This window comes from Prosopis cineraria, unplaced genomic scaffold (assembly GCF_029017545.1).
Source record: "Prosopis cineraria cultivar Desert tree isolate PC_DT_omini unplaced genomic scaffold, ASM2901754v1 PC7, whole genome shotgun sequence".
NCBI classification, from domain to species: domain Eukaryota; kingdom Viridiplantae; phylum Streptophyta; class Magnoliopsida; order Fabales; family Fabaceae; genus Prosopis; species Prosopis cineraria.
In genome coordinates, this window is record NW_026555338.1 from 14,393,542 (window position 1) to 14,421,160 (window position 27,619).

Consider the following 27,619-nt stretch of genomic DNA (forward strand, 5'->3'; position numbering starts at 1 on the left):
ATATGAACATGTTTGATCAAAATTTTAAAGAAAGTGAAATTACTAACAAGTCATTGAGACAATATTCTCTTACCTTATACATTTTCAAATACATAATTTACTCCTAATTCATTGCTTTTGTGATACGGGTTGCCCCTTAATTCCCACAAGGGCAGAGGAAAATCAAAGAAGAAATCACAGCTCCCTCCTTCACACCAACACAACACAAAGCGAAAAAATGGAGGGAATAAGAAGATGACAATGAAAAACCAACGATGTGAAATAGTGAAAGAGGAGGATGATCTTGCAAACCAAACCTCTAGCAGTAGCACAGACACAACCACGATCACTAGTGGCGAATAGAATGAACGAGAGGGGAGGAAGAAAGGAAAAAGTCAATTACTCTCCCTCTCCCTGCAAGGTTGCAACACAAACCAAAGAAGGGAAAAATTCTTATGTAGCCCACGCTCACCCACAATGAACTCGACGGTTGAGTAAGACGGCAAAGGGAGGGGGTGCAAATAGCGTTCAGATCGGCCTCTATCCTGAGGTTTTATTCCATTGCCAAAAGAAAAAGATGGAAAAAGAAAAGGAAATCTGATATGCGATTTCCCTTTGTTTTTTTAAGGGTATTTTGGTAATTTCATAGCTTCAGAAAAATAAAATTTCTCCACTTTATAGAGGGAGGATTCAAACTCAACCTCATGAAAGGTCGCTGGCAAAGTTTCAACCAAACCCCCAATTCCTCGTTATATTCTTTCCAAAATATACTCAAAATACCTTATCACAAATTTTAAGTCTTCTTAAATTTCTAGACTATTACAATTTTGATGGTATTGGTTGAGACAAAAAGGTAATTTTATAAAGGCTAAAGCAAAATAAAAATAAAGATGCATATCAAAGGATTCAAACACTAGACCTTCAGATAGAGACTAACAATTACCACAAAGCTACCAATTTACATTGTTAAATTTACACCAAAAATTAATAAACATACATTTAAATTATCTAATTATAAATTTTAATTTAACTTTGAACTTTTGGATCATTACATTCTTCTTCCCTTAAAAAAATTCAATTCTCCAATGCTAAATATCTACTTTCAACTTCCCATGTAATTGCTAATGCTTTGCCTTAATTTGCACACTAATTGAAATACTCCTTCTCCAATCAACATATTTCATCAGTATCAAAAAAAAAAACCTTAAAACTCATTAATTCTATCTTAAAATTTAATAAGTTTTCAACTTTGTCCCCATTAAATATATACATTTCAATAACATATTTTCTCTCTCCAATATTCAATGAAGAGTTAAAAAGAAAATTTATGATAAAAATTGAATGACATGACTTATAAATAAAACCAAAAATATTCTTCTTTCTCTGCCTTATAAATAGGATCAAAGGAAGTAGATCTCTTAAGAAACAGCTTTTTTTTTTTTTTTTAGTTGGAAGGATTCTTCATTTCTAGAAAAAGTAATAATCATTGCAATATTTGCAAAATCAATGTGAACTTTTTAGTCGCATTTATAAATGGGAAAGTAAAGATTGCTAGAGAAATTCAAGGAAGGAAAAAAATACTAGAAAATGTGGCCAAGAACTCTGAAATATCCCTCACTGATTTTAAATTAAGTATTTGATAAATAAACTTCCATGAGGATTTTTTTTCCCAAATAAATAAGTGTTGCATCACAAAGCATATTGAAGACAGTGTGTGATTGCTAGGGGGAAGAGTGGCATTCTAATTAATCAATAGCACACAGACACAAACAAAACTAAAGAAATTTCACAAGAGAAGCTGATTATGAGCACACAATGACGCGTGCTCAATCATTACAAATGAACATGATTTTTAATGAAACAGAATAGCATATGTATACACACACCTTTTAATTTCTTGGTTTTCAAAATCCATATTCCTAAAAAAATCAAGAAGATTACGATCAAAGAAGAAACTGAAGCAACAAGTGGAATAACTAAGTTCGACCTTTTGCATGAATCCTCCGGACAAAAACCAAGATTATCCACCAAACTAAGGATCAAGTCAGTCATAACTATTAATTATTCACAAAAGGGTAGGAATAATAATATTAAACAAACAGTTGTGTGTGTGTGAGAGAGAGAGAGAGAGAGAGAGAGAGAGAGAAATCTCAATTACAAAGTTACATGACTTTTCCATAAGAACCTTTGAAATTGAACCTATAAGCTAGTTATCACTCAAATTACTGCAAAAAAATTGAAATATATTAACTTACTCTGGTTTGAAATCTTTGGCAGTGATTCCTTAACAATGTAGCTCAAAACTTGTAGGACTCTTTTAACTTTGGCAATTTTGCTAAAAGTTTTGGTACTGATCCTAACAAGTCATTAAATGACAAATCTCTGGAACAAAGAAAAATTTTGTCCATTGATGAAACTTGACCACTAAAACAGTTTTTCATTGTTTAATCACTCTAATAAACATACTTACAATGACACTAGCTCTACAAGCGTCAAATATAAATAATATTCACGTTATTTTAGACTCCTTTAAATACACCAAAATGTCATCAATGAATTCTATCTTAAATTTATCAAAAAATTGTCCAAGCATCATACTCATCTAATTTATAAACAATATTACTCTTGCTCTTACTTGTGTTAACCCCCCCCTTTTTTTATTCTAGTCACTTGCTCTTTCTCCATCATCCACCACCAAAGGTCATTTCAACTCACTTAAGATGCTTAAAACATCTTATTAGTAGCCAAATAGTTAGAATATATATAAACATCTCTATCCAAAAGATTACTACCGCCCAAAAGTATCGACTCTAGACAACAACACTTGGCACAAGCGTTAGCCTCTTCCAAACAAATCTTATCCCACTAAATAGGGTCAATTACACGAATTGTATAATATCATTTTACTTTATCAATAACTAATGGATATATTGTTGACCGAAACTGCCCAATAATTATCATGACAAAATCTCTGGAACAGATGACAGCTGAAACTGAGATTGGAGCAGAGGCCAATGAAATAGTGAGTGTCTGAATCCAAGTTCCAGATTAATTCATGAAAAATGTCTAGATAAATAGTCAAATAAAGAGAATCAATTAAACATAATACCAGCTCACCCTTAAGCACATCCCAGCCATACCAACTAAACCATTAAGGCATGTTGCTGAGCATGCCAAGCCACAACATCCTTATAAGCTATGTTCCCCTTAAAAATATCCAATGCACTTCCCACTGTAACATCCACACGTCCCAATCCAGCCATTTTGATCCTCTCCAGATCAGCCATCTCAGTAACACCACCAGCATAGGTGACAGAAATCTAACATACAGAATGGATAAACAATATGTACATTTAATATGGCTTTCATGGTGGAGCAAGCTGAAATTTTGGGGTAATACCACATTTTAAGATTATTACTTTCTTGGTCTAATGGTCAATTCAAATTTCCAGGCTATTTAAATACATTGATGAAGCATAAACAAAACAGGTCAAACAAAACCAAAGTAGACGAGGATTGTTACCAACCAGTGAATTCTTGCCAAACAAAGCCACAAGCTCTTCATAAAAGGGGTTTACATTTTACTCTTTGGTATAAAAATTGACTGAAGAAAAATGTCAAAACAAGTTATATCATTCCTAGATGCTTCTTATTCCAGAATTGTTTGTCAAATAAATTCACTCTAGGAAAGTAGGAGGAGCCGTTTTCATAATAGAATTCTCAACCCTAATTAATTCCAGTTGAAGACATGAACAATTTTTACTTATTTTTCCCTTCAACATCAACGCCATGAACTAGAAATTCACCAGCAAAGTTGGCGAGAAATTGCAATATTTCAGCATCACGAGTCACATCACTAAATTTCTGCCATCTATCAGTGACAACTGCATATTCACCTTCTTGAACACCAAAAGCCACAAATACAAAATTGCTAAAATGATAAAAAGCATTAAAAAAAAACATAGCACCCTAAGGAGATTTAAACACACACCCACATACTTGCATGCGTGCATGTGTGTAACATCCAAAACAGTTTTCATTTGTTAACACGTACATATGCAACGACTTCCTACCAGTTGATAACCTCTCATCTCTCAGATTAGATAGGATTGCTCTTGAATATTTTATACCTGTTAGCTGAATATTAAATCACAGTATTCACAAGTCCATAAAAGAAAATTCTTACTGAAATCTCAAGTTACTAGAGTTGTGCTACACATTAGTGCCAAATCACTCTTCCAGAATTTTTATTTTTCCGGGATAGAATAAACTATTTAATACAAATAAATCTATTTGACCGTTTTTCTGCAGCTGAGATCCAACACAAGCCCCTGTCTTCCACCAATTCGTACAAGATCTTTGAGCCTCTCGAGATCCATTTGTCCATTGTTAAATACATACTGAGAAGACAGAAAACAAATAATATAACGTCTCCATCCATTCTCAACCAAGAACTGTCTCTACAGAAGGTTACTTTATATACTTTTTTTTTTTTTTTTGGTTAGTTATCCCTTTTCAGAATAGTATAATTGAAATGCAAAGTTATTTGCCTTTCTCAGTACTGAACAAATATGTGATTTTTTTTTTTTTGATAAAAAAAATGATTTTATTTTAAATCTCTAGATTGAAACAGATGAATATAAAAGATGGAAAAGTGCGCATGATTGCAGACCCAGACATGCCTTATATAATTTAAGAGTTGTTCCAAATGAATTTAACTATCAAGTCTGTATCTATCAGCATTTGGCGAGACATATCATTTAATGGGGAGTAAAAAAAGCTGAACAAATCAAAGAAGATAAAACATACAGATGTGACAATGACATGGCTTGCTCCTTCGTCAATGTAACTCAAACAATTGTCAGAATTTATTCCACCTCCAACTTGCAGACCGCCTACAAGTTACCAGTCCTCCACAGTAAGTTCAGCTCAGCCAAAAAAAAAAACAAAAAAAAAAAATCTGTAAATTTTTAGCATATCATCAACCACAAAGAACAAAGGCAATGCAAATAACTTGGAGGCAGCAGTCAACACGATCCACATGTTACGAGAGACATTGTCTCATGTTATGTTATAAAGTATCAGCACGGAAACAACAAAGAATACACTCAATTTGTGGCTAACTGACTAACAAGGTAAACTAGAGATCCAAGCAGCAACCAAAAAAAGAAATAAAAATAGAGGTCATCCTACAGATGGTATTCACTCGCAGATACTAAATAAGCAACTAAATATTGGCCAATCTAATTAATATCAGACCTAGTTTAGGAGTTCCTTTTTCTTTCTTTCCATTCGATTAATCCATCTAGCATTTCCAGTTGCACTTATTACAAGTTCAAAACAAAGATTATCACGATCTATTTCAGCTTCACTCTGTTGCACTCCACAACTCCACAATAATGGCACTAACTGGTGGTAACACCCCACTTTAAAATACACACACAGACACTCGAAGGAAAATGAAAACCAATGAATTAAGAATAGTACCTGGATAAGCATGTAATGCCTCTAAGGCAGCAGCTTTGCTTAAAGGATCTGCTCCAAGCATAATTACATGACCACCAGTAAGCCCATCCTCTTTATAAAGATCAGCATACTCAGCCGCTGACTTATCAGATTCAAAATTGGTCACAGGATTAGACCCATCCCCCTTTAAATCTTGAAGTGTTGATCCAACAATTTGTTTCACTTTACCCTGCCACAAATGTGAAAACAAGATGAATTTATCCAATACCTCGCCACATACATATAAGTTCTTTCACTGTTCACGTACTATTATCATGGCCATACAAAATCAAGCCATTGAAACCACAGCAATTAACATCAAGTTTTTTGCCCAAAAAAAAATTGCGGAGTATGATAAAAATTTGACAAACTAAAGACTAGCATACCTTGTGTATATCAATGCAAGGATGGAATTGAACAGAACAATGAATGGAAGTCTGAGGTTTTCCTATTAAGTGCAAAAACAAACAAATATTAGAGAGAATGTAATAAGTAACTAATGCAGTATCAAACACAGAAAAGGGAATATGAGCAGATATTAAAATACTCGAGACTGAAGAAAGCCAGAATACATAAAAACACTGCTTGTCGAGGCCCTAAGTTGAATTCTTTACACATATCCCTGAGGAAATTGAACACCGGGTGTTGGAGTTCCAGAGATCTTCAGCATTCTCACCAACTGCTAAATGTCCAGGTTTTGGGGTGTCCTCCTATGCTGTGAACGAATGACAGCACCAGTAGCTATGACTGTAAAGAGCATGTCCAAGCCAAAATGTGTCAAGTTCTACAATATAAACTGGCTCTACAACATATTATTTAACTTCTTGATTATTGCTTGAGTCATGTCAGCTAATAGAAATATCATAGCGTAAACGCATTAATGAATTTATGACAGAAAAAGATTCTACAACAGAGTTCTGCTCCTCTTTTGGCTCTTCGTTTTTCCCTGCGAAAAGTTCCATGCAGGAATAATCCTAGACCATAATACAAGAAAACTTATAACAAAGGACCAATAAATGAGGGCTAAAATCTTCAGCAGCAGCTTTTTTTTTGGGGGGGGGGGGGGTTTTTAAGAATACAGTTTTGTTCTTTGTTTTTTTTTTTTTGAAAAAAAAAATAAATTGCCCAATTCAAATTACACCATTAACAAGACAGCGAAAAAAGCAAGACAGAGGAACTGCAGCAATTTAAAACCACAGGCCATGAAGTAGCAGGAGCATAGGCGGACTTATACTACACTCAGTGGGGTCATCTGCCCCCTGCTGAAATCTTTGAAATATGCATAGTTGATATAATAACCTTTTAATTTGTGTTCCAGATACTTTGACACAACTCAAGCCAAGTCGTTTACAAGTCATATATCACAAATAACTTGAGAATTTTCCAAAATTGAATAATTGATGATAATATAAAAAGATTAATAAACAGAGTACCAATACACAACAAATCCAACATTGCAAAACAACACAATCCAAATCACAAAGTCGCTGGTAATCAAAATGAAGAGGGAAGAAGTGTAATATTCCCAAATTCAAAAGCGTCAATATTCAACGATTACACGACCAGATTCAAAGCCAAATTAAAAACAACGTAATAAAAGCCACGGAGGAAACAGATGACGCGGGGAACAAATTCAAATCTAGATTCAAAGCCAGATTGAACAAATCAATCTCACCGGACATTGAGAGCCAAAAAAAGCCCTAGGGTTTGAAACTTCTTTACTTCTTGCCCGAGAACAACCAACCAGGGCTAGCAACGGTGGACGGCGTCCGACAGAGCGTGGAATGCGGTTCGGCGACGAAGAGAACTGGGTCCGGTACTCACGAGAACGGTGTTAATCGGGGTTATTATTGTTATTAATTTTAGTTTATAATTTGGTATTAGTTGAAAATTAATGATTCAAATAGTAAAATTAAAACTCCGAATACAATTTGTATTTTATATTTTTTTTTTCTTTCTCATTCTTTCAATGATTTTCTCATACCCATTTTTTAAATTTTTCTCCCAAGTAATTGAAAAGAATCTTAATTTTTTTTTTTATATAGGAGAATGTCAATCAAGTCTTCAAAAAAAATTAATAATAATTACGTTCTTAAAAATATTTTTTAAAAATAAATTAATTTAAATAGCTATAAATTTAAGAGTGTTAATTTCAAATAAAATATTTAAATTTTAAATATATTAATCAATTTATAACTCATATTTCTATTTATAAATATTTAAATCCATAACTACAATTCATTTTAAAAAAAATTATTAAGAAATTCGCAGTCATTAATTCATATTTCATTGTTATTCTTCTAATTTTTTTTTTTTTTTGTAAGTAGAACCTCAATTGTTTACTATACTAAATTAGATGAGAGTTGGTAAAAGAAAATAGATGAGAGAAATTAAGTTTTTTTAAAAAAATTTGTATAAATTCTATGAAGCAAACTTATATATAAATAAAATTTATAAAATTTAAAAACTATAGTTAGGTCCTAAAAGATTTGAGTAAAATTTGAAATTAAAGTGTAGAAACAATAATGTTTATGTTAAAAATATATTACATCAATCAAATAATTTAAAATTATTTCATTAATAATTTACAACTATCATTTTAACTTTTTATAATTGTAACTTCATACATTTAATTTGTAAACTAATCATATATTACAAGTGTAATACTAATTGTATACAATTAGTTTATTAATATTTACAACTATCACTTCTACATTTTATAACTATAACTTTATATATTTAATAGTTAAGCCGATCATGTGTTAGTAGTAAAGTTTAACACTAATTGTTTTCAATTACTTTATTAATAATTTACAACTATAACTTCAGTAATTTTTAATAGGATAATATTTTTTTTGTATTCCCATTTTAAATTACACTCAAATCTTAAAAAGTATAGCTATAGTTTTAAAATTTTATAAAATTTATTTATAAATAAGTTTAGTCTATAAAATCTATACTTAATTTTTCCAAGTCTTTTTTTTTTCACTAGAGTAAGGGAAAAAGAGTTGATTAAATAAAAGTAAAGCAGTAGAAAAAACATATTTTTTTTATACATCCAAAGAGAAAAAATTGAATAAGTCCAGCTAAAAAATAAACTTCAAGATTAATTTAGCATAACAAATTTTAATTAAAGAAAATTTAATAATACATATAATTAATAAGCTCGGACTATAACTTAGTATGTATGGAATCTTTTATTATAACTTTTTTATATGACAATCTATATGAACACTATATTTTGTCCAGACATTTTTTAAATTTAATAAAAATAATAATAAATAATTAAAAAATATAAAAATAAAATTTAATCCTTTTTAGTATTATATTTTCAAAAAAAATTAATAGGGTTTAATTTTATTTTACCCTTGATAATCTCTTGTTGATTAGAATTTTATTTATTTTAGTTCATTAAAATAACCAAAAAAATATGAAATACAAAAGTAAAATTTAATCCTTTTTTAAGATTATATTTTAAAAAAATAAATAATAATCTAACCAAATAAAAAAAAAGAGGTTAAATTTTAAAAAATATTTCTCAAATTATCTCAATCATTCAAAAATATTGAGAGTCAATTTTTGAGAGTTAATTTTTCTTTCCTTAAATCTTGTTTTTCATTAAAAAAATATTCTTAATCTAATTTCAAAAAAAAAATAAACATTAATTATAAATAATAATAAAAGGCTATGGTGAAACGCATAGCATTTCACCACAGCCAAGAGCAGACCTTTTCGGTGTTGATCAGGAAGGAAAGAAAATAGAAACACAAGCAAAGAATGCCAGAAGCATACACAGTCACAAAACAGAGAAAGGAAAAAACAAAGAGCAAAAAGCAATGCATGCAGCAGACAAAAAACCAAACTGCAGGAAAGCTTCACAGAGAGAACATGTGAACATGCAGTAGAAAAAGAGAGAGATGCAGAGCAAGCAACCACAGCCCCAAAGCTTTGGCCACGCAGCAGAAAAGAGAGCAGAGAGCAGGCAAAAAAAAACTAGACATGCACACAGACTGCACACATGAAACATACGCAGAAAGAGAGCAGCAGACAATAATAGAAGACCAGATGTACGCATTGAAGAAAGCACAAAGATGCACGCTACAAAAAAAAAAAGCAAAAACAGGGCACAGAAGAGATAGTACAAAGATAGTGAATGAAGGAAGAGAAAACTAAAAAAATAGAGCATAAAAGAGAGAAGACAAACTGAGGACGAGAAGGAGGAGGAGATGAAAAAAACACCAGCGAAAGAAAGGAGAGAACACAGACACAGCATGCACACAAGAGGAAGATCTAGAGAGAGAGAGCATGAATGAAAAAAAAAACAGAGCATGGAGGGAAGGGCATCCGAAAATGAGAGGAAAGGACACAAGAGGATGGGAATCAACAAGAGAGAAAAGAGACTAACAGAAAAAGAGACGGAGAAAAAAAAAGAAGAGATGGAGAGAAGAGAAGAGAGACCGAGAACGAGAGAGATCGAGAGTAGCAAAAAAATGAAAACAGAGCACGAGGACGGATGGAAAAGAAGAAAAGGCAGCGACAGTTGGATGCATGCGGATGTGGGTTTTTAGGCTAAAACGGGAGAGAAAGACCGAGAGGGAGAGAATACTGAAAACAAAAAGATGAAAATCGTGGATGAGAGCAGAGCCGAGGGTGGAAGAAGACATTTTGAAAATGAAGAAAGATTGAAAATTTATGGAGAGAGAGAGAGAGAAGATCTCTGGTTTCTTCTTTCTCTGGGTGGAGATACTTGTGAATGTTCTGTTTGTAAAGTAAACACGCATCTCTTGTCCTATTTGGTCATTTGACCTAATGTTGCATCATTTTAAGGCTTGCTTTTAGACCCTCGGATTTCATCGCAACTCAACGGTGGAATCTAAAGGAAACTTACATCAAGTAATGGCCCATGCAGCAGAGGATGAAAAGCTAGAGAAAGCAAAAACATTTGGTGCTAACCGTGGGAGCAATGATGGGGCCACACTGGAATCATAGGCTGCTTCAACTTAAGGATGTAGTCATTGATAGTTAAATCAGGTAATATTTAAATCATGTCAGCTCCCTTAATCTGAATTCATTGATGAACATATATATATATATATTGATAGATGTTAAGAGTGTGGACTGATCCAGATGAATGTTTAGACATTAAAAAATTTAAGAATACAATGTTTTTATGAATAATTTAGAACATATCTGATAGGTGTTTGACAAAAAAAAAGCCTGTGAGAATATTGTTGATAATTTATAGGATGATTGTGGTTTGAAGCCGTATCTACCATGGTTATGATCTTGCTAAAAGTTTATGCCAAATCTAAATTTTTTTTAGAATATATCCCCAATTCAATAGAATAGTGAATTGTCAAAATAGTTTATTTCTCTATTCTTTCCAGTGCCTTTATTGCGTGAATTGTTTAGCCAACCATAATATTATGCACCGACTACAAATGCAAATGTTTCAATTATCTATTTGTCATGTGAGATTTTAAGAATCTCCATAGGCATTTAGAATGATTTCATACCGTATAAATCAATAAGATTTTGTAGGTACGAGGATCAATCTTGTGGGTATTTATATAGGTTTCAAAGGCCTATTATTAAAATTAATTTTCTTTTTATAATAAATATTTAAATCTCATGTGAGATTTCAAGAATCTTCGTAGAGAATTAAATTAATTGCCTTATCGTGTAGGATAATAAATCCTCATAAATATCGTAATTCGCAATTTATATGATAAATAAATAAAAAAATTTTGTAAAGAAAATAAAAACATTTTTATAATTTTAATTAATTAAATTAATAAATTTAAATTGTAATCACATTTTCTAATTAGATCTTTTGGTCATGCGAGATTTTTGAAACTTTGTAGACCTTTAAGATAATTGTACTACTATGTGAGTCGATAAGACTTCGCCGGTATAACAATTAAGATTTCTATATTAAAAAATATGCGTTATATAATTACACATTAAAATATATTTAAAGTGAATATTATTTAATCCTTTTATCATGTGAGACTTTGAAACTTTGCAGATATTCAGGATAATCTCTTATCGTGTAAATCAATAAGGTTTTATAGATATGAGAGCAAAACTTATATGCTAATATGGGTTTCAAAGGCCCATTATAAAAATTAACTCTTTTTTTATAATTCAAATTAATAATTTATTTAAGTCTCATGTGAGATTTCAAGAATTTTCATGGAGACTTTAATTAGTCACATCATCATGTGGGATAATAAGTCCTCGCAGATGTAGTGATTTTTAATTTTTATAATAAATAAATAATTTTTTGTAAATAAGCATATAATACACAATTTAGAAAATTAATTAACCAAATTAATGTATTTAAAATGTAATCACATTTACCGATTATATCTTTTAGTCATGTGAGATTTTTGAATCTCCGTAGACTTCTGAGATAATCGTATTATCATATAAATCAATAAGACTCTGCAGATATAACGATTAAGTTTTACAATATATATTAAATTAATCAAATTAAGGATGTATTTAAATAAATTTAATTTCTTTATCGTGTGAGATTTTGGAATCTCCACAGATATTTAGGATAATCATATTATCGTATAAATCAATAAGGTTTAGCAGGTATGATGATTAAAATTCTTTAAAAGAATATATATACATCCTTAAACAAATTATTACTAAAACTTAAAAATATAAATAAATTAAATTGTTAAATTCTTTTATCGTGTGAGATTTCGAAAGCTCCGTAGATATTTAGAACAATTGCATTACCGTATGAACCAATAAGGCTCTACAGGTATAGTAGTTAAAATTCTCAATTATAAAACATAAAAGAAAAATAATTTTAAACTCTTTTCTTTCTTTATTCCAAAAATTCAAAAATTGAGAAAATAATTGAAATTAAATTACTTTTTACAATTTAAAACACACATATCAAAATTTCAAAAATTGTTTTATTTGCAAAATGGTGAGTTATTTCTAATTAATTTCTCTTCAAAAAAAAATATTTTCACCAACAATTTTTAAGCCCGAACTACGTGGACTTTGATCCCCATCACAGGGTACGTAGGCTTCAGAGTCGAATTCTGAGTCAAGTCCTCCCTCGTAAATAAATAAATATTCCCCACCTAATTCCTATCATTTTAAAACACATGAATATAAAAGGAATAATTAAAATAATTTTAAAACCATATTAATATTACACAACAAACTTCAGGTAACCGTTCTTACGAACAGATCTTGTGGGGTGCCAACACCTTCCCCACACTCAACCGACACCCGCACCTATATTATGTTTTCGTAAACCATCCTTATTCTCCTTTAATTGGTTTCTCAAGATTTACCTCAAAATCTTGGTGGTAACTCCTTTTTCATCCGGTTCCCGCCGTGAAGGTTGGGACCTTCTCTCGTGTGCCGTCCGCATTGTATTTTTTGGGTGCGACAATCTAACTTTATCACATTCAAGTATCGTTGTGTTTAATTTAGAAAACTCTCCCCAAAATATATTCTATTTTTGCACAGATTTGAACGAAAAACTCCATTTTATGCAACCAAAGTTATTTCTACTAGAACTAGTGCTTATTAGTCTTTTATTGTAACTTTTGCTAGAAAGCAAGGATATAATTAAATCCAATAATTGTACTTCAAGCTTATTAATTTCCAATGTAGTAACATACTAACGTTATTTTAGCTTGTGCAATATTGTCCCTTACTACCAATAGTAGCTAGGATAAGTGGTTGCATACTTGTTTATCTAAAATAATACCTTGCAACTACACAAATATCTTCACCCAGATGTCATCAATTCCATCACTATTGTTCAACCTCCAAATCATGATACAAATGAAGATATTATCTGTTGGAGACCTTCTATTGATGGTAGCTTCACCATCAAATCCACATACAAGGCTATTGAAAGTCATAAAGATAGTACAAGCTCTGAAATTTGATCTAAGATTTGAAAGTGACCTGCTTATGAGAAGATTAAATTTTTCCTTTAGAAAGCTGCTTAAGATCGTCTCCAATCTAAATTCACCGCTATAATAGAGTCAATCCTTGTCTTAAGACATGCCTTTTTGGCTATAGCTCTTTGGATTCAACCGTTCATATATTGAGGGATTGCAAAAAATCTAAAGAGTTGTGGCTAAAATCAGTTGATCAATCTAAACTAAACACTTTCTTTTCTCTCCTTTTGTAGGAATAGATACTTCGGAATGCAAAGAAAGATGCAGATAATTCAAATGCGAGAAAAAACTTTTTGCCCACGTATGTTGGAACATTTGGAAGAAAATATACAAAAACATATACTTCGAAGAAAACACACATGATAAAGACATTGCATTCACCAACATCCAAGATATTCTCAACAATCTCAACCTTGAATCAAGAATCAATTGTTTGTCCCTACAAAGTGATAGATCAAAAGCAAAATAGTGCCCTTAGAAAAGGATGGGTTAGACTTGACATAAATGGTTCCATCGACATTTATGGTGTGGCTACCAGCGGTAGACTCATTTGAGATAATCAAGGAAATTGGATCAAGAGCTTCTCCAAATATCTGAGTTTTCAACCAGTACAGTTGTTGAACTCATAGGCATCCTTGAAGGTCTTAACATTTGTTAGGCTAAAAAGTTTGACAAAGTCAACATCTACTTGGATTCTATAGAAGTACTCACACTAATTCACAATGAGTTTTCTACAAATCACCCTCTTGCTGAATCTATCAATAAAGTCAGAGAACTAGTTATGAGAGACTGGACAGTCACATTTAACCACGTCTTTAGAGACTCAAATACTTGCGCTAATTGGATAGCTCACCAAGCTCCTACTAATAACTTCAACATTCATATTTTTTATATCTCACCTCTCTATTATAGAAACCTTTTGCACGCTACCATGACTTAAGATGTCTATTCACATAGTTTTTCTATGGCCTCCATTAAAAAAAACCTCAAATTCAAATTTTGTGGAAGAATAAAATTATTACTTAAAAATGCTTTGCATACATGTAATTTTACCTCAAGTTAGTCTAAATTATTGAGACTTAGTTCTTATTTGGTTTGCCCAAATAAGTAATTTTTTTAGAGTAAACCATGGGTTGGGTGAAAATTACTGAAACAACACAATTTTTAGCTAATTGATTATTTAAACTAAACTACGTTTTGTAATAAGCTCTCCCTGCCAGCTTCTCTTAACCAATTTTACCATTAGAATAATAACTTTTTGTCAAAATTCTTTGCCTGCCAATATTACCTTAGGTATCCTACGTATGTCTTCTCTTGTTTTAGATCTCTTGTCTCTCGTTATCTTGTACCTTTTTCTCGCTGGGTCTATGCTGTCTCTCTGCCATTGTTTTCCCACCCCCGAGCTTGTCACTGTGTGCCGAGTTGATAAATGCTCATTAAGGCTGAATAAGAAGGCAAAGGTGCATTACATGAAGATGAGGCCAAGGAAGATGCGGTCATGAGATATAAAGCAAAAGTCAATGGTGTACCCTCTATTGTCGTTGTTGCCTCCTGGTTGGACACTAGTTTCCTTACATCAAAAACATCCTCAGATGCTCCTCCTACTTCCTAACCAAGGTAATGAGAGGTTGTTTCAGCAAAAGTGAGAAATCAAGAAGAAAGTATAAGGAAGAGCTTGGTGACAGCATGCCCGACATCATTAGAGATCGGAGGCTAAATTCATTTGGTTTGTGTGCGTGTCAAGTTCGTTCTAGACTTCTCTCCCTCTGTCGTAACCTAGTCAATGCTGAAGACCCAAACTCAGTTTGTAGACTAAACAAAGAAGGAAACCATGTCAAACATTAGGTGGATTTACTTAGCACAAACATTTGCCTAATCAAAGCTACTTTGGTCAAAATTAACAATTTTAATGCACTTAATCAAGTGTGGCTTATATCCGTAATGTCATTAGAGATTAATTTATATATTATCATCTTCATTAGTTATTGTAAAATTGATGTTTAGTATTCAAAAATTATTTCTTTCTCTTTTATTAAACTTATTTAAACTTAGATATATTAAGTTATTTATTTACATAAATTAAATTGTTAATATTAATAATGTTTAAATTTCTATAATTAATTAGATATGTAAGTTAAATAATATATTTTACTTCTTAAATAGAGTTTAACAAATTTAATAATATTATATACAATTTTATCAATAATTTTTTAAAAAATAATGTCCTTTATGGTCATTTATATAGCTAAAATTGATTTTGACTAAATTATCTAAACATCTTTAATTCTGTGAAAATCAATTTTAGAGAAATAATATCCAAACAGATTGCATTATAACATAATCAATTATAAAAATACAATTATATTAATCAATCATTTTTATAATTAATTATGCCCAATTGAGATCTAAACAAGTTAATATAAAATTTGAAAATCATTTGTATACTTGAAAATATTATGATTATCTTTCAAAAATATACAAATATAATAGGATCATATACTACAGAAAAAGGAAGATGATACTAATAAAAGTTAGTTTAGTGAAGGATTTAACATATAATCTATAAAGTCATAAGATCAAATCTTGTTACCGATGTGAGAACTTTATTGATAGGTAATTGTTAACACCGTATTTTATCCGGACATTTTTTTAAGTTTAATAATAAATAATCAAAAAATATAAAAAAACACAAAAGTGAAATTTAATCTTTTTTTAGGATTATATTTTCAAAAAATTAATAATAATGATAATTTAAAAAAATAAAAAATCTTGCTTGAATTTAAAAAATTAAAAAAGAGATCTCTCCCAAATTATCCCTATCACTTAAGAATATTGGGAATCTACTTTTGAGAGTTAACTTTTCTCTCCTCAAATCTTATTTTCATTTAAATATATATTATATATGTATGTATGTATGTATTATTGATCAAAAAAGAAGAAGAAGAAAGCTGGATGAAACACTGATTCTTAAATGGGTAGTCAGCACACACGAGTAGAAACATGCATGCACACGAGAGAAACAAAAACCTGCAGAGGCACACACACGCAACACAGAAAAGAGAACACACACGCACGTATACTTTCGACCATGCAGTAGAAACAGCAGAAACAGAAATGCAAAACACACAACCACAACATGGAAGAGACACACGTTATAGCAAAACGTGAAGAAGGAAAACGCAGAGGTGGTTGTTCATGCACATGTTACAGCAAAAGTGGAAATGCAGGCACATTGTCAGTTATCTTTCCGGCACTGATTAGGGAGAATAGAACACACGAGGATCAGTAGTAGAGAAATGAAGAAGAAGCAGAAATGTAGCACTCACATGTAAAAGGAAGAGAAATAGAGCAGAGAACTTTTGGCACATGCAGAAAATGCAGTTGAAAAAAAGAGAAAAAGAAGAAGCGGAGCAGGAGAGCAATGATTCACCTCTTCCATTCTCTATATAAGGTTGAACATGAAACAGAGGTGGAGAGGAGTTGGTTGGTTGGAAAAAAAGGAGAGAAACCGAGAGAGAGCTGAGACGGGAAGGAGAGAGAGTTGAGACGAGAAGAGAAGAGAGAATGTGGAAAGAAGAGCATCAAGACTGAGAGGGGGGACGGACGAGAGCAGCAGACCGAGAAGGAAGAACACAGAAAATAAGAACATGGAGAGAGGAGGATGAACACAAAAAAACAGAGCAAAAAAAAAAGAAAAGAAATAGAGTACAAAGAAAAGGTCTGAACAGAGGAAACAGAGAGAAGAGAAACTAAAAGAAAAAGAGAGAAAGACGAGAGTGAAACGGAGAAGAGTTAGAGAAAGAAGAGAGACCAAAAGGAGATAGAGCAGTGGCAGAGAGACACATTATAAAAAAGAAAAAAAATAGAGCACCAAGGAGCACACAGCATAGATGAAGAACAGAGAAAGCAAAAGAAAAAAAAGGGGCCAGACATGCACGAACCAAGAAGAGGAGACAGACGAGAGGAGACGGACAATGAGAAGCAAAGGACGAGAAGTTTGGCTTGGTAGAAAAAGAATGAAGGCAGCGTATTATATATCGAGTTGCTATTTTTTTTCTTTCTCCCTTCTCTACTCAGCTACTGGTACGTTATACTAGTTCTTGTTTTATCTCATCCCTGTTCTAAAGTCTTGCAACTGATATGTGTGTGGATTTTTGTCATGAAAGGGATCCTTGATGATAACTCCTCACATTTGAAATAACGAAATTTAGAAGTTTTGAACATTTAAGTATGGATAGAGAATATTTATGAAAATATTTCAAGAGAAAGTAGCTTTGTAACATTGTGTTTTCTTTCTCTAAGTCATGTTGCTTACCTTAAATATGCTCTAACATATGTTTATTTACTTTTACAAATGAGGTTGATTTTTCGCATGATGGTTTTGATTCTAATATTTTGAAAAAAAAAAATTTATTGCTAAGCTAAGTAATAAGTTAGATTCAAGTTTGTCTTCTAGCATGAAAGAGTGTTAATCAACCTAAATTTGATTTCTATTTCTTTATTTCTCAAAGTCATACAGTATTTTGTGTTTAATTTTCATTTAATAATAATTAATTAATTCTTGAAGATAATTTAGATTTTACATGATATCATTTTCATATGGAGATTTTAAATGTGTGATTAAATGAAGGAGTTTTTTCTTATTATTTCACAAATATAATTAATTAAAAAATTTGAATGGTATCGTGAGAGATTTAAAAAATCTCCATATATATTCAACTTAATCACCTCATTGTGAAGAATAATAAATTCTCACAAATGTCGTGGTTATTAACTTATAAAATAAATAAATAAATAAATTTTGTAAATAAAATTTTAAATGTTTTTTATAATAAAGTTAATTAATTAAATTAATGCATTAAATCTTTTGGTCATGTGAGATTTTTGAATATCCATAGACCTCTAGAATAATCATCTTACTGTAGAAGTCAATAAGACTTTATAGGTATAGCAATTAAGGTTTTTATATTGTAAAATGCAAATTATATAATTACATATTAAAATATTTTAAAAAAATATATAATATTTAATCCTTTATGGTGTGAGGATTTTGAATCTCCACAGATATTTAGGATAATCATATTACCATAAAAGTTAATAAGGCTTTGTAGGTATAATGATTAAGAGTCTTTTAAAAAAAAAAAAGAAGTGTATATGAATGCACCAAAAAAATAATAATTAAAAAAAACTTAAGTAAATAAACTAAGTTGTTAAACTCTTTTATCATGCGAGAGTTTGGATTCTCCACAAATATAAAGAATAATTATATTACCGTATGAGCCAATAATGCTATACAGGTATAACAGTTAAATTCTTGATCATAAAATATAAAAAATAAAAATAAAAATAATTTTTAAACCCTTTACCTTTTTCTTATTCCAAAAATTCAAAAAATTGAGAAAATAATTGAAATTAAATCACTTTTTGCAATTTAAAACACACATATTAAAATTTCAGAAAATTGTTTTGTTTACAAAATGGTGAATTATTTCTGATTAATTTCTCTTTAAAAAATATATTTTCACCAACAAACTTATAAGCCCGATCTACGTGGACTTTGATCAATATTTCTCACTTAATTCTTATCATTTTTATATCAAATACATGAATATAAAAAGGATAATTAAAATAATTCTAAAATCATATTTATATAGCACAGCAAACTTCAGGTAACCGTTCTTATGAACGGGTGTTGTGGGGTGTCTAACACCTTCCCCGCATTCAATCGACTCTTGAACCTATTTTCTGTTTTTGCAAACCACCCTTATCCTCCTTTAAATAGTTTCCCAAGATTTTTCTCAAAATTTTGGTGGTGACTCCCATTTCTTCGGTCTTCCTTTCGAAAGCCGGAACCTCCGCTCTTGTGCTGTCCGCGTCACATTTTCGGGTGCGACAGTAATCTATAAATATTTCTATAGAACCTTTGAGGTTAGAGGCATGCTTGTAGAGCTAGGAAATGAGAGGGTTTGGCCTTTAAGGGCTGAAGCCCTTAAGTTTGATTGCCCTAAATTTGAGGCTCACCCCTTATCCAAAAGGCTCAAGAACAGGCCTATAAGCCCTTTTTTTTAAAAAAAAATTAAAATTCATAGAAATAAAATAACAATAACAACCAAGACATTTAAAGGGACAATTAGAGACTCATAAAACTAGGACTTGAAGCAATAGGGTAGAATTGGACAGTCAAAGGCAGCTAAATGTTGCAGCCAAGAAGAGAGTGACGAGAGAAGTTGAGAAGTTGAGAATCAGAGACACTGCTGCTTTTGTTGTTGTCAAGATCTTAAGGAGGGAGGAGATCACCTTGATACTAGTGAGATCAAGAGGTGAGACCACCGTGACTTGTCGTCATTAAGATCAAGAGGAGGGAGAGGCTGAGAGTCTGCACAGCCATGTCCTGATAAGTACCACGGCAAGACAAGAAATCACAAGAGATGAGAGTTGAGAGAGAAGATGGACTAAGGGTAAGGGAGAGGTGAGAGATTGCAATTGAACGAATTAAGTGAGGAAGGGGGCCAAGTTTGCATAAGCTCAGGGTTTTTTAAGGAGATTTAAATGCAGCGTTTTGAATAAGAATGTGAAAAAAAAGAGGAACCGGGCTTGGAGGGTGGCTTGGACTTGAGTTCATTTTTTTAGGGCCTAAAAGGGTTGAGCTCAAAAGCTTGATTTCCCTAAAAAATCCCAATTTTTCAAGTACAAATCCTTGTCTAAACAGAACTTTCAAACCTGACTCTTATTCCTGACTTTACATACTTAGCTCTTGGTGAGCTCTTGAGACCCAACTCATTTAAACTTTTATTATTAAAAAAAAGAAAAAGAAAAAGAAAAAGGAAGATGTATTGTTATTAACATAGCCTTTTTATGTACATTTTTCTAAGATCAAATTAAATGTTACATGAAAAACTGTGCAAGAAAGAAAATAAAATAAAGTTATAATAGAACTTGACAAATTTATAAAGAATACATGACTTTAATTGTGATTATTGCCTTATGCCTTTAACAAAAAAAAAAAGAAGTTAAGAGCCATTTTTGCTTGTAACTTTACCTAAAAGGTTACTAGGAACCCTAAAATCAACCATGAATTAATTCTATCCCTCAACTTTAAATATTTCCTCCCTTATTGTCATGTTTTTCATCATTATTTGATCATTATTAGGCTTCATATTACATTTTTTAAAATTTTCTATTATTAAATATTTGAGCTGAGGGTACCTATTGACCTTTTGATTAAAAATTGATGGGCAAAAATAACCCTTAATAAGAAATATTAAAAAATAGTGAGACCCAATAATGATAATGAATTTTAAGTGGTTTTAATGTTAGGGTAATAAATAAAGGAATCTTTAATATTTAAGGATATAATTGACTTATAATTGATGGCCTAATAGCCCTTTGAGTAAAGTTGAAGGGCAAAAATGGTCCTTAATTCCAAAAAAAAAAAATGAGTAAAGATATTTCCTAAGCTTGTCCTCACTAGGAGAAAGCCTGAGACAATGCTCTTGTTCATTTAATAGAACTTGAAAAACAAGAAAACAAATTGTGTCAATGACCATTTATAAAGATACTCATCTATATGCCTATGACATAAATAAATATAAGATAGCATTTGAATTGATGAATTTAAATTTAAATTTTATATTTAAAATCTCACATATAAAATTTAAGAAAAATTAATCATTTGGTCTTTATAGTTTTAATTTAATTGTAATTCAGTTTTTGAAGTTTGACTCGTTATAACCCAATTCCTAAATTTTGCTTCTTGCAATTTAATCTTTGAGGTTTTAGCCTCTTAAATGTTGATCCTTATATTTAAAAAATAAAATTATAAAGATTAAAAAAATTTTAAAATTTATTACTAATATCTTAAGTTGCCAAACCCTTTTAATCTTTATAAATATTATAAATATTAAAAGTTTAAAATATTTTTAATCTTTATAATTTTATTTTTTAAAATATAGGGACTAATATTTAAAAGGTTAAAATTATATGGACTAAATTATAAAAGAAAAAGTTCAATAATTGATTTACAATTGAGTCAAAATTTCATGGATTGAGTTATAATAAGTTAAAATTTAGGGCTTGAGTTACAACTAAGTTAAAACTACAAGGACTAAATGATTATTTTTTAAAAATTTATATGTGTAAAAAATTTTATGTGGATAGTGTAAAAAATTATAAAAATAAAAGAGAAGAGCTGATATTTGAAAATGAAAGATTAAAAGTAATAAGCTTACCTCTTTTCTTCAATAGTGAAAGCAATAGTGTCAATATCACCGATAGTTAAAACGAAAAAGAAAGAGAAGAGTAGAGTAAGTGGAATTTTAAGTAAAGGTCTACAGGGAATTTAAAATTTAAAAATAATCATAATAACCCATGAATTTGGATCAAATCAAAATTCACATATTTTTATATATGCAATATTCCAAATAGAGGATTTGATTCAAAACTAAATTTAAATTCAAATCATGATACATCCAAAAGCACACAAACTAAATTTGGCAAAGCACTGTGCTACCCTAAAAGTATGAAAATGAAACTGCATCCCAAAATTACGGAGATACGGGATGTTATTTGAAAAAAAAAAATATGAAAATGAAAGTGCAACCTAAAAGTTCTTTGAGAATATTATTGATAGTGGATTTAGTGAATGTAAGAAGATAGATCATTTGAAAAGTAAATTCAAGAAATGGGTTGTTATTTGACTGTGTTACTTCAAGTTTAATCTATTATTCTTTTATTTAAAAAATATTATTAATTCATTAGAAATATAATCATTATTTAAATAATAATAATATATATTTTTTGAATCATGTATATTTTTAATATTAATATACATTGAAATATTTGTTACATATTTTTTTAATATATCAAACTTTCTATTTTATTTTTATTATTTAGCCTATCAAATTTCTTGCTATTTCAAATTTTTATCATATTTTTTAAATATTTTAAATATATTAAATTTGTATAATAAAAATTTCAAATAATCATAAATTAATGTATTTTTTTCATAATTGTACATTCAAAAATATATTTTATTATTATAATTTAAATAACTTTTAATTTAGTAAACTAATTTTTAAAAAATATATTCAAATACAAATTTATTACAACAAATGACTTTTCTCAAACTAATTTTTGTCAAACTAATTTTTAACCAAGTAACTTTTGACTATCAGAAAACCAAACCTGCACTATTAGTCAGTCATCAAACAAAATACATGGCCATCTGAACTTCTTTCTGATTGAAGCCACACTTCTCGTAGAACACTTTGTTCTCCAGGTTGCAATCAAGCACTACCTTATAGCAACCCATTGAACGAGCATGATCAGTAAGGAACTTGATCACTTTCTTTCCCAGTTGCTTCCCTCGTGCAGTAGAATCAACAACAACATCTTCAATATGACCAACCTTGCCACAATTTCCTAGGAATTTCTTTTCAATGAATACACTCCCTGTTGCGATAATCCTCCCACGAAGTTCATCCTCTATGACACATACAACATGATCATCTCCGAGCGAACTGAGCTCGAGAAACCGATCCTAGAATTCCTTGTCAGATACAGAATCACAGATGCTAAGTTGTTGGAGTAACCCTATGTCACTGTTCTGCATCTTCTTCACCACAGCTTCTGTTCCTCTAAAAATTACAGAGTAGATACCGTTAATTCAAACCAACAACTGAATACTATTAAGAGCATTTTTCAGTTATCCTAAAAAAGGAAGAGTGAAATAAATTTATTATTAGCACCAAAAGGTAAATGCCACATAGTTCATTTTTCTGACTCTATATAACTATACTCTCAATAATATTTTTTTTTAAAACAACCTTGATCAATTTCCACAGTACAAAAAACAGTTATTTTGACCGCCATTGTCTTGAGTCCAACGGTAAACCATAGCTACCAGTGTTAGCAGAACATGGTGTCCATAATACTTTTTTCCAAAATATATATGACAGAAAAAAAGTGAAGTTACTTCTTTCAAAATTCAGATTATTATCGATATAAAGAGCAACTAAAGTCCATACATCATTGAAGAGAGAGCTTCTTAAAAGATGAACAGAATTCCAATTAATTCCCAAGAAAATTAATGTTACAGTGAATTCAGCAGAAAGGAATATGATTATTATTAACTGCATCATAACCAAATCGTACCCATTCATAATTCTTCTCAATAGAAACAAAAGTTAGTGACAGACATAACATTAGCAGCAATACTGTACAAGAACATGGCAATAACACCTTTAAAGGACGACAATTTTAAAGTTTGATTCACTCTCTTACCTTCTTCTCACCAAAAATTGATCATATAATAAGCAAATTAATGATTGAAGCACATATGTAGCACTGAAATGCCACCAATTTACTCATGATCAAAATTGGATTGGCAAGAGGTGCAGTCAAAAATTTCTTAGGTGGCTAGAAAATATAAAAAAATGACAATTATTATGAAAAACTTAATCTTCATGTTACAAAAAAAAAAAAAAAAGACAGAGAAAGATTACCATAACGTTTGTGGGAATTACTGGCAGAGTCAAACGGAAAGATGCAACTTGAATGTATCATGGAATTAATGAAAATGTTTGGAAGGAAATGAAGTCATTATGGAAGTTGATAGTTATAATAGTGCCAAGGTTATTAGACTATGATCTCCTTGAAATGCCCAATTTATATATTAGAATTGGGATATGTTCAAGAGAGATAGGAAATACTGAATCAGGAACAATACGAAGTGTTTAAGATGTGTTATAGTTGTTTATATGTGTTGGGTGTAACTTCTTTTTGAAGAAGTATTAAATAATGATGGTTTAGAATAACAACAATTCGCAATAGAATTGATAAATGGAAATTAGATGAGAAGTTAATAAAGGTCTCTTTTCTCAGGGTATCTAAGTAGCTTTAAAGGAAATTCCGTGAAATTCCGTTCGCACAGGTCTGCTACAGACAATAACTGTGTTCATGTTGCTCAATTCAAATTAAACCCTAAAAATCAAATCTCGACAGAGGAAAAGCAACAGTGTGAAAGAGATTTAACAATATAGGAAGGCACTACATAATGAAAGTTTACCTCGAAAAGAACAGGAATGAGGCACGCACTAGCTGACTGCTTGGGACAAGGGAGCCAGAAGACGTCACTGGAGAGCTAGAAGATGCCGTCGATTTCCCGAGGGGGAAGAGAACGATCTAATCAACTCAAGATTTGGGGATGAGGGAGAAAGACGGTCGAATGTCGATTGTTGAAGACAGCAAAAATGAAATTGGGAACTTGACAAAGAGACGAGACGAAGAAGAGAGTGATAGTATGTGCCACACCGCACTAATGGAAAGGGAAAGAAAGTTCCCTAAAGCTTACTCCATTTCCACCCCTTTTCTCCTCTTATTTAGGGCCAAATTAAGCTTATAGTTTCAAAGCTTTATCGTAATTTCAAACCAGTCACAAAGTCTTAATTTGACTCTCAAGAACCTTTTTATTACTATAGTGTAAGAAACTAACTTCTTAAATTTCCTCAATTCAATTTCTCTATAACTCATATTAAGAGAAATTATGGTGGAATCAAAGCTAAGCACTATACGAAACTTATTTGATAAGTTACTGGTCAGAAATGCCTTCCAAGCTCCCAAGAATCCTTGCCCTTGCTAAGCCTTTCCTTCTTCTCCACTCGCTCCCGTGTTTCTTTGCTTCTTTCTTTCCAAAATCATGAGCTGACCACAACTTATCAAGTCATTTTTTGGGCAATATGCCGCGGCGCAGGCAGCTTGGGCCACAGTGTGTGGCACAATGAAAAAAATTCTCATTGCACTCACATGCTTCCTTTCGAGATGCGATCACTTCACCCCTATATGCTTATTTAACATCTCAATGAGTCAAAACATTAAGTTGTTATTCAAAATTCTAATTACTCACTAATTATTAATTCACCCTTAATGAGAAACTAGTTACATGATTATAAAATCAGAATGTTATAATGACTCTACTTTATATATTGTCAACAGATATTTAACAACCCAAACTCCTTAAATTATTTGAGGTTATACTTTCCCATTCTAAGTACATGACAAAATTTAAAAGAGAAAAAAAAATAGCTTAACCCACTTTCCTCATGGAGAAATTGACATTGAAATTAATCTCTAATGTGTGTGTATTTTTAACCATAGCTAATCGTTGGTCTTAAACATTATTAAACCTAAAAGAATATCTACCATTCTTACTTTTTAGACACGTGTCAAGGTTCATTACTTCATTTTATTAACCCAAACTTTATACTACAATGAAGAGAGAGAGATATATATATATATATATATATATCTTCAAGCAATATTTATACATCACTACTACAAAAAAAGTTTTTCAAGTCATTTGTAAAGTTATTTTAGGTGCTCTACATATTCCGTAGCTAGATTATTTATTTGATTATATATTTTATTTGCTGGCTGGAAAGAGCTTTGCTCCTGATAGGTTTAATAATTTGATTGAAATATTGTATTTGTAGAATTTTTGAAATTAGAGTTTTTTAAGTTAATATTTAAGGAATATAAGTTTATATGAATATCTCATACAGGTCACCCCAAATGGGGCGTGACAAAAAGATTGTGTGAGAAAATATTTAATTAATTAATGATATTGTCAAGTTTTTTTCAAGAAAGAGAGAGATTTTAGATGTCATGTTATCATTGATTAGAGGAACTTAGTTAGCTTGTAAAGTGAATTTGTAACGAATATTGAAGAAATGTTATGTTAAGCATTATTGGTAGTAAAAAAATAATGACAATTAATAAAATAATAACAAAGACTGTTAGATTATGAGGATATATTTATATATTTGATTTTTTTAAAAAAATTGTTTTGCACTGAAGAATTTGTGGGTTTTAAAGAAAAGGATATTGAGTTTAAGTTACAATCATATAATTACTTTCAATTGATTATTCTCTTCTCATATAAATCTTTTGTCGTGAAACATAAAATCTTTTGGAAGTGCTTTAGAAAGATGAAAATTGTGAATATGATGGAAGATTTCAAATTGTGAGAAAAACTTACGAAATTTCACATTTGCTAATCTTTTAAGAAGGAAATGTCAGTAATAGGATGGAAAAATATATGTCATTGATGTTTTGATTGAGGATAGGGAAATTTTTATGAAAGTATGGGTTTTAATTTTTATGAATATCCCTCCAAGATTAGGAAGTTGCATTGGAAGATTGTTAAATGAAACTACACTACATGACATTAACATAAACTTGATGAATAAGAGAGTCAAATTGCTCAACTTTTGTTAAGGGAGTGGAGTTTGGGGAATGAGATATGACAAGGATGACATTGCAATGTGCGTTTGGATTAACAAATTTGCTACTAATGTTAGGAGTTAATATAAAAATCTATGACTATAATGTGATTTATGTTTTTAGAACTCAGTTAGACAAATTAAAATTTGTTGTGGTAATTTGATTGAAAAGTTAATTGAGATGTATGACAAAAATGAACATGAGTTTTGTTACATATATTTTTGTGACTAATTTGATATTTTTTAAAATAAATATTAAACTTAAAATTACAATTTTTATAAAAGTAAATTACAAATATAATATACATTGACAAGTCAAAACTCTTATTTTTTTTAAAAAGGTAGAATTAAATAATAAAATTCCAAATATTCAATTATAAAAAAATAAAATAAATTCAGATGTTACAAAATATTCAATTCATGTGAAAAAGCTAAAATAAATTCATAAGTTGCAAAATATTCAATTCATATGATTTATAATTGGGTCTCAGTTTGCAAATCTCAGATCATTCTAACCTTGTTTCAATAAGGTTTTATCATTTTTGCTTGTTTCAATATTAACCTTCTCTCTTTATTATATTTTGTTTCTCTATTTAATATTTCACAAATAATATTATATTGAGTGCACTATGCTGTGTTTAAAAATATGAATATTCGGAAACATCCATTTAAAAATAAAGGAAATAGAAGTTGGCCATATTGTTGAAGTGAAGATGGTGATATCAGTTGAGGCGAGAGGATATTTCCCAACATGCGTCAAAAAGCTCCCTCATCTAGCTTCCATGACAACACTCGTTTTGCTTTAATGCTCATTTAAAAAGAAAATTATCGAAACAGGATTTTAAATCTTGTAATGAGTTTTTCATCCTCAACTGAGGTTGTGGACGGCCCAAACCTTAGTTAAAGGGTAAT

General features: G+C 30.6%; 1 protein-coding gene and 1 pseudogene across 1 annotated transcript; both read right to left on the reverse strand.

The window, feature by feature from the left end:
- Nucleotides 1–4,078: 4,078 nt before the first annotated feature.
- On the reverse strand, nt 4,079–6,154 carry LOC129316492 (1-(5-phosphoribosyl)-5-[(5-phosphoribosylamino)methylideneamino] imidazole-4-carboxamide isomerase, chloroplastic-like). The gene is made up of 5 exons (XM_054960917.1): nt 6,124–6,154; nt 5,871–5,932; nt 5,467–5,674; nt 4,789–4,874; nt 4,079–4,379 (listed from the first exon to the last, which is right to left on the reverse strand). The coding sequence occupies exons 1-5, from the start codon at nt 6,152–6,154 to the stop codon at nt 4,269–4,271; spliced, it is 498 nt and encodes a 165-aa protein (XP_054816892.1). The 3' UTR covers nt 4,079–4,268.
- A 16,478-nt stretch (nt 6,155–22,632) lies between these two features.
- On the reverse strand, nt 22,633–23,325 carry LOC129316493 (glucosamine 6-phosphate N-acetyltransferase-like; annotated as a pseudogene).
- Between the last annotated feature and the right edge of the window lie 4,294 nt (nt 23,326–27,619).

Bases quoted from the DNA above. Each gene is read 5' to 3' on its own strand.
- LOC129316492 (XM_054960917.1), bottom strand. From the start codon at position 6,154: ATGCTGAAGATCTCTGGAACTCCAACACCCG. The intron at 5,933-6,123 runs GTGTTCAATTTC...TGCACTTAATAG, and splicing joins CTCTGGAACTCCAACACCCG to GAAAACCTCAGACTTCCATT. The intron at 4,875-5,466 runs GTACTATTCTTA...GGTAACTTGTAG, and splicing joins GGCATTACATGCTTATCCAG to GCGGTCTGCAAGTTGGAGGT.